General features: G+C 39.4%; 1 protein-coding gene and 1 long non-coding RNA gene across 3 annotated transcripts in view; one reads left to right on the forward strand and one right to left on the reverse strand.

Moving 5' to 3' along the window:
* The window catches only part of LOC111264174 (uncharacterized), a 21,737-nt gene continuing 10,790 nt past the window's right edge, over positions 1-10,947 (reverse strand). The window contains exons 3-20 of one of the 2 annotated variants that reach the window (XM_022839844.2): positions 10,217-10,340; positions 9,902-10,118; positions 9,655-9,719; positions 9,055-9,214; positions 8,647-8,730; positions 8,217-8,417; positions 7,793-7,954; positions 7,542-7,608; positions 7,101-7,329; positions 6,643-6,878; positions 6,071-6,261; positions 5,470-5,529; positions 5,075-5,170; positions 4,749-4,832; positions 4,219-4,489; positions 3,874-4,037; positions 3,277-3,492; positions 1-2,647 (exon numbers count right to left, since the gene is read on the reverse strand). In XM_022839844.2, the coding sequence (XP_022695579.1) occupies positions 2,408-2,647; positions 3,277-3,492; positions 3,874-4,037; positions 4,219-4,489; positions 4,749-4,832; positions 5,075-5,170; positions 5,470-5,529; positions 6,071-6,261; positions 6,643-6,878; positions 7,101-7,329; positions 7,542-7,608; positions 7,793-7,954; positions 8,217-8,417; positions 8,647-8,730; positions 9,055-9,214; positions 9,655-9,719; positions 9,902-10,118; positions 10,217-10,340 (2,867 nt within the window). In that variant the 3' untranslated portion in view covers positions 1-2,407. Of the gene's footprint in view, positions 2,648-3,276; positions 3,493-3,873; positions 4,038-4,218; positions 4,490-4,748; positions 4,833-5,074; positions 5,171-5,469; positions 5,530-6,070; positions 6,265-6,642; positions 6,879-7,100; positions 7,330-7,541; positions 7,609-7,792; positions 7,955-8,216; positions 8,418-8,646; positions 8,731-9,054; positions 9,215-9,654; positions 9,720-9,901; positions 10,119-10,216; positions 10,341-10,947 lie in introns of both variants that reach the window. The other variant, XM_022839841.2, reaches the window with a different exon arrangement.
* The window catches only part of LOC111264179 (uncharacterized), a 20,727-nt gene continuing 16,559 nt past the window's right edge, over positions 6,780-10,947 (forward strand). Inside the window, exon 1 of the long non-coding RNA XR_002682719.2 lies at positions 6,780-6,861. This is a non-coding gene — a long non-coding RNA (uncharacterized LOC111264179). The remainder of the gene's footprint in view (positions 6,862-10,947) is intronic.

Below are 10,947 nucleotides of genomic sequence, written 5' to 3' on the forward strand. Positions count from 1 at the left end.
TAAGCGTGTATCAAATAACATGTTTATTTTAGCGACCTTTTTGCGTCTGACCAGTTATTGACAACGTTTAACATATGTGTCACATTCAGTTTTTGTATAAAAACATTATTAGAAAAATCGACTACATTAATAGTAGTAGTAGCAATTTTTTGCTACTACTGTTACTATTGTAATATTGTATTACTACTAAATTATCAATTCTTGTGTCATCTGTTTTCTTAATTACCAGATACGTTATATGTATGTATACGTACATAACACCGATAACACCACTATCCCCTGTATCATTTTAGAACAAAATACTGTGTGCGAAACTTCACAGCCACTGCCATTTATGAGATACATTTCTTATATATAATAATAATAACATATATTCATGTATTTAAGGAAGCAGACATAGACGGATGAAATCGTACATGCTTTTGAACATCGTCAGCTAAAAAGCTGCTCACAGATGGGAATATTTTATGTATAAATAAGTTAATTTCATACATATATATGTAATATTTCCCTTACATAGATACATCTTAACAATCTAATGGCCTAAACAAATAAAAGGCTTTAAAATTAAGCTCGAAAAATATAAATATCAGATAAATCATCATCAATCATCGCAGACTTAGCTATGGTGGTAAAACCGATATATGTCTGTTTCGCAGTTCGAGAAAGCAGTAACGTGGCTGCTTGCAAGAAGCTGGCCGCTCATCCAACTTTCACAAACGACTTGTGACATTTCTATTTCGTTGTTTTGGTAAATTTATTAAGAAAAAAAAATGTGAGACCAAATTTTTTGCAGTGAATTCATGTAGGTTATAAATTGCAAGGCTCCTACATTACACTTATTGCATTTTAAAATAAGGTTCATTCAATCTTCGTATTGACTGACCAAACTGCTTGGGTAACCTTTGCTATTTATTCGAACAAAATTGAATAGAGTTTTTATAAAGGAAGCAGTCCCATTTCGACCTCGCTCAATAATGATAAAAGATTAAAGAAAAAAGCTCAAAAATTAAAATAGGCGAGGCTAGGACGGGTCAGTTTTTGTCCTTTCCGGAGCATAATATAGTTTTGTGCTTTCCGTCCTATCTCTACTGCATAGACATTGAGCTCCCTGAAGGACGCAAGCTCCCGATGAAGAATGGAAACTCGATTTCCTCGTAGTTACAGCGTGAATTAAGGTCGATACTATGACATGATAATGAGTTTATAAATTGAGGATTTGATCGGGTAGAGAAAAATGAAATATCTTGGCACTTGATCAGAAGCTTTACCTCTAAAAACTGGACTTTAGTAGGTTTTCTGATAGCAAAAGAAAAATTATATTTTTTAGAGCTATTGGGCATAGCTCGATTCATGATTTCATTTTTTTCTCTTTGTGTGTGTGTGTGCGTGCATGTTTATTCCCGATATCAAAAAGACAATTAGTAGACTAATTACATGTTGTTACCGATATTGAGCAATTAGCCGTCTAATCGCCTTATTATAACATATTTCGAACATGCAATACTTAGTGAGAAAATTTTACAAGTTTGCTGTGTCACAGGTGTGCATTGCTGTTCTTATATGGTTTTATAGACGCCCAGTGTGTGTCCCTGAATACGATTATTCAACAGCTTGTTGTAGAAACTCAGCTTAAACAAACTGCTATATACTTCAAACAGAAGGGCCAAACCTTCGAAGGGTCTCACGATCGGATCCGAAAATTATCATTACATATAGATAGATTTTTGGCACCAATACCGTTCTCTGGACACTGTTTACTAGACGGGGACCTAAAGTACACACATATACAAAACATATACAGATTGCAATAAAAAGTACAAACCTTTAGTTAAAAACGAACCCCATGGCTAGCTAACTCTTTGTACAGCGCACAGCATATACCGCTTTTTGTTATTCCGAAGGCGAAAGAAAGATAAAGGGTGCTGGGATCACCGCGAACCGTAGAGTGCGCAAACTTCAGCGCAGTCACTCCAGTCGACTACAAAAACGTAAGTGTAATAAAAGTAGTCCACTAAACATGTGTCACTATATTTTAATAACGTTTCTACTGTAAGGTGAAGAGAAAAAGTTCGTCGTAGAAAGGAATTCTATTATAAAATGAGCGGCCGTATTCAAAATCGGTGAATTCTATGCCGTCGATTCGCTTTGGTTTTCCTCCCAGTCATCTTGACATAACCAAATAGTAGCGATAATCTTGCATGATTTTTTGAAAGAGTATTATTGCACCTCTTGTCCATTGTTTTTGATAGCAAACCTCAAGAATGTCTATACTCGGGTTAACAATATATCTATAAACGTAGTTACTGCTGACAGTTTACTTATGGGTAACTTTGCGTGCGGCGTTTGCAAAGCGAAATTAGCGCATTTGCAAGAACAGAAAAGCTTCTTTACGATTCCACCTGACCTACATAAGGCTTGTATCGGGTAGTGATTGTCCGTTCGATTGGTTCCGAAACCGTTGTGTGTGGGCCTGAACCTGAGCCTGTACTTGGGCCTGTTGCGCTTTGGCCGCAAACAACTCTCTTAGCAGCTGAGCCTTCTCTGTTTCCAGCTGTCTAATTATGCCTTGTCGATTTTCCAACTCGGTGCTTAGTTTCGCATTGTGCTCTTGTAGACGCTTAATTTCTGTCGCATTTGCCGCCACCTAAAACATTTTCAGGCAATGCGTTAAAGAAACCATTGAAAATTAAAAACGGACATTCACGAAAATCCAGCAAATCCACATCCATATCGAATACAGATGCCTTTTCAATGAATCCGCTAGAGTCATCTGCGAACAGCAGGTTGGCTTTCCGTCGAAAATCAGTAATATTTGATTTATCTCTACGGGGCTGGACGATGTTATAGTCTAACAGAGAGACACAGCTACAGGTATCCATTAAGGTAACTCATACCGATGGATATAAATATCGTTTTCTATTTACGCAAAGTGTATAGTGTGTGCGGTCGGATCCTGAAGCTGCCGCGGTCTTTACACTGGTTTCTTTCAACCGGTGATTTAACTGTACATACGTGGCTACACTGGTTTCTTTCAACCGGTGATTTAACTGTACATACGTGGCTACACTATATAAATAGTTTTCCTTATTGACACTAGTTCTTCTACTGATCGTGCAGATGGATTTTTAATGTTCATACACCACTACATTTTATTTTGAGGCAGACATGACGTGCCTTTACGTATATAGACAAACGTATTATACTAACGTATTTCCCCTTAAATGTACCCTACGTCTCAGAGATATAATTCTGTAATTTTCATAATCTAGCTACCTGTTGATGCGCGGTATGATGTCGTTGTGGTTGCTGTTGAAGTTGCGAATAGTTGATATTATGGAAATTATTGATTGACAAAAGGGCGAGATTCATGTGAAGCGGAAACGACGCTTTGTCCCCGCTCTCAACTAATGCCGCGAGCCGATGATTCACATCCATGATCCGAGCCATCTGTAGGCGGAGACGTTCCTCGTGTGTATCAATGGAGTATTCCTAAAGTAGACATATTGAATAAAATCGAAATGTATAACACTGGTACTACCAAATAATTTGTTGGTAAATAAATGTTGCTACTAACTAGTTTACCTGTGGAATACAGATTTTCTTTCTGTGATTTGCAGTATGACTGCTAAGCATTCAGTGATTGGTTCTGCTTTTTCAAGGGCTGCACATTCACAAAAACTGAGGTGTGAGGCTACATCCATGGACACGTTATGTTTTTCAAAAGCGTTACATGGAGGTCAAACTCATCGTCATTTTACCTCGATATTAACACTTCAATTTCATTATTTCCACAAAACGGCTGCAATTCATTAAAATTTTCATGAAGATTTCCTTTATCCCGACATAAGTAGGCAATCGCTTAACACTTACTGGATTGGCATATCCATGAGATGTGGCTTGTAGCTTATCCTGGACATTACCGACTTGTCGTAGGTACCAATCTCGTGCGCGCTCAACGGCCTGTAGACCTTTTTGAAGAACTTCACGCTCTTCTTCAAGAAGTTTCAGACGCCTGATCATCCCGTATTCAATACCTATCAAATACACCTAGACATTATTGATTGTTCTACAATATTTGTCTTTTTATATCTGTTGTGATTTTTTCTGGGTGAACGCATTTTTCTGTGAAATCATATGTGGCAATATAAGGATTTGTCTAGCAGTTCTATTCTAATTAATCTGCTCGTTGATCAGCCCCCTGGGTTAAACACGAACCGTGCGCCAAGGTGTGTCTCCGTGGCTCTCTTCTACGTGGTGGTTTCTCGGGCTTGAGACCACCGGGCGGAAGGATCATCTGTCGGAGAGGTACTTGTTGTACTTGGAATTGAGCCTGTTGTGTTGGCGTTTGCGGTTGCTGTGGAGGTTGTGATTGGGTTTGCTTATGTGGCGGGACCTGTTGTACATTGGCAGTTGCAGGTTGACAGGGAATAGCTCTTACCATAGCGGAAATGTCCCGTTGTCCAGCAGAACTTCGAAGAAACCCAGTCTGCTAGCCATGAAATTATAGAATACTTTAAGCCTTTTGTATGGAAATTTCATTTGAGTTTCGTTCTTCACATATAGGCGTAGTGTACAAAACATGATGTTTCTATAGTTGTCTACAAACGGGCTGAATCCGAATTGTTGTCATGGTTCGATTTCTTACGAGTATCGCGTACCACATGAGTAAGGTTTTTTTTAACATTTAAAAATGAACTAATACCAAGACGGAACTCTTTGTTTTTTTCCACATAATTACAACCCACCTGACCAGAAGCAGGCCCGTGATGGTTGCCTGTGCGATTTGAACCAGCGTTACCAATCGACGATGGTGTATGCTGCTGTTGCGTCTATGGGAAAAACAGCAACATCGGAAGATGTCTTTAATTATAAATTTTTTCAGGCTAAGCATACCGATATTTCCGCGGAAAATTGTTCATTATACAGTGTATTCTCAGTGATTTTATTTAGTGAAGTTATCCTCTCTTCATTCAATCAGCTAAAACTTATCCGATAATGTGTTAACTGTATGCGTATGTGTGAATATAAGGTTAACATAGCCCGCCTTAACATGAAGCACTTTTTTACAAACCTGCATGTGTCCGTAGTGTGAAGATCCTGGAGGACAACGCATCTGTGAAGCCGTCTTTACAGATGAAACCTTATTTAAACCAGAGCCCAGCATCACCTGTAATCCGGACACGACCACAGTGGATATTACATGCACAAATAGTGAACTAGCTTTTAAAATAATCTAATGATAAACTAACAAAAGTATTCTAGTGTAGAGTTAAGCACACGTTTATTTCATATCAGAAAGTACCGACTTAAAAAGCACAGTTTCCGTAAGCAGCGCGGTTATAGAATACCGCTAAATGTAATAATAATCATTATTGAAAATGTGAATGAATTACGAATATTGTTAACAAATGTGAAGCACTGCCTGGCTACCAAAAAGTTTGGTCATCGTTAAAAATAATTACTCGCCTTATTTGCCGTAAGAACGGGTTCGGTTTGAATTGGTGCAAGCATTGCACCACCAGAGGTCTGTTGAAACGAATCATTAAGGTATTCAATATTTTTTATTTCTTTATAAATGAACGTTCAATATATTATTCATATTCACGCCAATAAGATTTGTGACGTATATTAAAAATTAGTGTGAGTCTTTAGACATTCTATTATGTATATATATATATATAATACTTTTCCATTTTTAATTGATTTTATTATTAATTTTTTTCATTATTCGATTTTAATCAATAATTATTGTTAATTATAGGTTATAAGTTGAAATCATTTTTGTTATTGTGTTAATTGGCTTAGAACCCTCTTTTACCTTTTAATTGCATTTTACTGAATTTTACTGCATTCTTTTTTAATAAATATATGGTTAGTTCTAATATCTTTCTCAGCTTAAATAAGAAACAACTAAACGAGGCTATCTCACGCTTGGTAATGATATCAGTATGTGCCTTATAAAATGTTCTTTTCTAAGTTAAGTTCATCCAATACAGCAATTCATTACGAAAGGAAGAAAAAACTACTGAATGGCAAAAATGCGGCAAAAAATACCAATTGTCCTTACAGGTAAGTGACTGGTATTTTCTCTTAGCTTGCTTGAATTTCCAGCTGGAACGTTATTACTAGCTGTCATCAGAGAAGTAGAGGGCGTTGCTGATGAAGCTCCTGACGTTTGTTGCGCCGAGCACTGCTGTTGCTGGTGATGACGCTCTGTTGCGCCGCCGTGCGAATGCGTGCTAACCGGTACATTCGCACCTACTAAATCAAACCCCAAAATGACAAATCAGTCAGTACATGATCGTGTTTCTTCAAAATTCAAAGGGTCTTTTCCGTCTTTCTCTCTATCCTTTTGTGCGAGATATAACTCTAATCAATTTAAAATATATATTGAATTCGAAAAACTGCCAGCCAGTAAAATGAAATATAAGCTTGCTCAGAATGAAATCGAAATACACAATAGACAGCACCTCCTCTCACTATGTACGTATTTGCGGCGCAATTCGTCTGCCCTGAAAGTTATGGAAAAACTCGGACGTTGAACGATGTGGAGACAAATATGAACTGAATGAGCGCCTGAGAGCAAAGTTTGAGTTCCTGTTTTAGGATACCGATAAACAGGGTCTGGTTAGTGAGTACCGTTGTGGCGCGATTGCTGATGACTCTGCATCGAATTTGCAGATGGCGGCTGTATGTGATGCTGGGCCTGTCCTTGGGCGGACGAACTGGCCGAACTAATTACTTCGTGCATAACGGAATGGGCTCGGCGTGCAGGTGGGGGAGCTAGAGGTGGTCCCAACTGAAGGCCTCCAGAACTCATCGACTTCAGGACAGGAACTGCTCCAGTAGCCAAACCAGGTAATGGAAATGGCTTTCTAAAAGAGAGAACATAACTTTGAAATTTAGTAAAAAATACGCTGCCCATCGTGATTGTGTAAAGGGCTCTCAATGCAAAACTTTGGCTACGACTTCATTTCATTACCTTTTTCCAACTGCCTAAGCTGTCTATACAATTAAAAATGGTAAAATTTCGTCAAAGCATATCACGGATGTACAACTCGGCCCGCGTCAATAAATCACATGAAAGTATTCTTCACCTGTTGGCTGGTAAGCCCGACAGACCTGAACTCTGGCCTGTATAATCCGCTGATCCGTGAAGGGTTTGCTGCTTGTGAGCTTGCGATTCGGCGATACTACTGACCGACCTCATCATGGGTGGTTTGATAGTTCGCTGATGGCCACTCGAGTTCTCCAAAAAATTGTCGGGAGTGCGCGACCGGCCTGAAAGGCCCGATGGTGTGCCGACTGCTAGACTTGCTGCAGGTCCTGCTCGAATAACAAAGAGAAAGCAGAGATGATAAAATGCCATGTGAACTCCTTTGAGATGACTCTTAACTATGATGTTTGTTAACACAGGTTTTCGAAATCTTTTTTTGATATTTCTGTCGACTGTTATAGATAGCTAAACAAATAGGTCATAAAAAGTAAAGATACTCGCGCATAAATAGATCAGTGTATTACTATTAAGAATTCATTACCAGAAGAATTTAGCGAGGCCCTGTGTGTCTCAGCGGTTTCGCTCGGCGGCCGAACGATGCGTCGAAGCTGGAAGGCAGAAAACAAACGGAATTATAGGCCATTTTCTATGCAGTGTAGCAATTATGAATACAAATGTCAAACTGGCAATTGTTTTCTCAGAGATTCATCTATATATTAACTTCGATGTCTTGCTTGCCTAACCAATTAGGAGCAGGCCTATTTTAACACTGAAACCGAGTGAATCATTCACATTTGTTGATCCTGGCGAAGGGCCAGGCGGGGGACCAGGCTTTTGTTGTTGTTGACCGGGTTGAGGTGGAGGCTGACGGGATTCTCCAAGCGAAACTACCCCAGCACGCGAAATGGGTTTGTCACCGTTTAAGTGGTTTGTGTTCACCGTTGGAGGCCGAACCTACTCAAAAGAAAGAATGACACAACAGATATGTTAGTAGTTGAAACGAGAACAAGCAGATGTGAACTTAGTAGTGTAAAATATTTAGAAGTACTGTATACATTTCCAATAAAAAACAATATGAAATAATGATCTGGCGCAGCTGAGCATTTGACTCTGATTTGTATGCTCCGAAAGAACCACCAAATTATCGAGTAACCAAAATGTCAAAAAAGTACATCTTGTTTCCTTATTGGACTTTCAATAACATTTTTTTTCTTACCAAAGACGGTGGCAGCAACATGGATCGTTGCGTTTGTTGCGCATGTCCCTGTGAACTAGGGGTAGGCAAAACCCTTGTTGCTCTACTTGTGCAGCCGCGAGATCCGGGCGCAGCGTCAAACTGATTCTCGAACGAGGAATTCAACTTGGTTAAATCCCCAGATGAAGCACCGGCTAAACGGCCGACGTTCGTTCCATTTTCCTAAACACCACAGCAGGCGTTGATACAAAGCGGTAAATTTAAATGATTACATTCCATCTCTATATACGATATAAGTATATTAGACGCAAAATACTGCTCAATTGGTATGAATAGATAAGGGCTCATCATATAATCAAATAAATGCCATTCAATGGGCCTTTCACGGGCACATAGATATATTCCAATATACATTTTTGTCTTAGATGTATAAGGAAAAGGTACAACGAACCTGTCGTAGAAAAGACTCTCCCGCCGTAGGCGGTACGCTAGCTGCACGAATGCCTATTGAGCCACTATCTGTAGTGGACTTGTTCTGGAAAAATAAAGAATATCAATATTCTGTAAGGGTATCCGTGATTAAATGGTGACTAATAGTCATCTGTCACTAAGAGCATCGGGATGTATGAAATTTAAATAATAACCTTTATTCCACTGTTAATTTTCGTCTAACTCTCTTAAGGTTGCCTGTTAAAGCAAGAGTTCCACTCAGTAAATCAAACAAAGAACGGCCGCATATTGGTTTTAGAACGACACAATTGAATTGAGTACGCTTTATCCATGGACGATTTGCAGTTTAATGCCCTACCGGAAGGTTTGGAATAACACACTATTCTTGTTGTTGAAACCCGCCATTTACCAGTTCAGAGCTAATTTGCGCTTGCGAATTGTTGTTGCTTCCGAATTTTGGAAGGCGCGAAGCACCTGTTGACTGTGGGGTGATTTGCGAGGATGACACGGTGGTTGAGTTTGGTACGGTAACAGCACTAGTCGCTGGCGGCGGGACAACCGAAGCGAATCTAAAAGGGATTTTTATAAAAATAATGCAATTGAATTTAAGGTTGCTGGTTGTGAAAATCTAGGTAGTCAAGGATTCGAGGATTATACGCCTATTTTAGTGAAGACTTATAGGGATTTATTAATAAGAAATGGTAACCACGCCAGTTAAGAGACGACACTTAGGCGCCACGTCAAAAAGGTTTCCAGTTTTATACGCAATCCGTACGCATTACGTGACTGTAAAACATTAATGTTTACACGGCATCTAGGAGCTAGTAGCGAACCATATTTCCCGTGTAAATTATTATCGATTGCCCGATTTTATAAATATTAGTACAGCATAACGTAAAGAAGAGTACTCAATAGCACTGAAGGCAAAAGTAAACAATACTTGTTGAGATTCCAAAACAGTACATAGCGGTCAGACGAACAGTTACTAATACGAATTTAACTGACTAACCTTGACGACTCCAGTAAGCCTGCTGTCGATGAATTAGAGCCCTGCTTTCGATGATCGAAGTCCTGCTGTGTAAGTAGATAGAGATAATTGCAAATTCAACAGTTATAGAATACTAGTCTTGTTTACCATTTTTGTATACGGCCAGTAAGAGGAGTTCATTAATTTTTTACGCCGTCTTCTTGCTTTATAACTGCCTTAAATATAGGCGATAAAAATCGGAGACGAATGTTTGATTTACTATACCAACGTTTTCAAATGTAGCCGCTGTTGCTGTAGCGGGTGTCAGACCACTTAATGCGGTACCACTTTTCTGTACTAGGGGTCCACGACTCATTGCAGAGGTTTGTCCCGTAATGGAGACTGGCGGGGCCGGACTTCCTGCCGATGTCACCGATGAGACGCTGTTATTGCAGGATGATTTCGGGGAATCCGCTAGTAAAGACATCTTCAACGCCAGACAGAGTCTGAAAAAGTTTATGACATTGGAGTCTCTCCTGATCAAATAGGTTTCAAATTCAAATTAAACCATGTCCAACAAATAATCATATAACGCAAGTTCTACCTGTCGAAGCTGAGTAGCTGACTGTGGTTTTGATCGGCAACAGCCCGCAAGTGATCAATAACTTGCGCATTTGCTTGTCGAGCCCATCGACTCTCGATGTCACGGAGGGGCACGAGGCCAGACCCTGAATGTAATGAGAAATTTGGTCGTTGTCAGTAATAAACACAAAACAGTAATAAGGATAAATACTGGAGAAAAGCACTATGTTTTGTCAATCCTGTCTGATACAATGCTCATACACTTCTAGAGTGCACAATTGGAAGTTTATAAGTGATAGGTTGATGGGTAACGTATGTGCCTATTAGTCTTAGGGACACGTTGTGGACTGGGATCAAACTCGGGCCTAGAAACACTGCGTTTCATGCGAGGGACCAGCCGTATGATAGAATGCCTAACGGCATGCCGGACGTAAAACTCGAGATACAAAAGTTCTACACAGCTGTTCAATAATTATTCTTATTTTGTATGTCTATTGAATTGATATGCTCTTAGCGTAAAACGGTGTGGAACAGTTCTCTCCAACCGTGAAGCTGTTTACGCACTGATCAATGCCAGAACCATGATCAGACTAGCAACCAGTGGTATAGCGACAACAATCCGGCGCTAATAGTCAACCTCAATAGTGTTGCATCAAACAATACACCCGTTCACACAGACTAAAGATACGCACTCCACTATAAAATAAAAAAAAAAATGTGTAAAATCGTAATCATACTAAAATTCACAGTTAG

The sequence above is a fragment of the Varroa jacobsoni genome, unplaced genomic scaffold (assembly GCF_002532875.2).
Source record: "Varroa jacobsoni isolate VJ856 unplaced genomic scaffold, vjacob_1.0 scaffold_825, whole genome shotgun sequence".
Taxonomy (NCBI): Eukaryota; Metazoa; Arthropoda; class Arachnida; order Mesostigmata; family Varroidae; genus Varroa; species Varroa jacobsoni.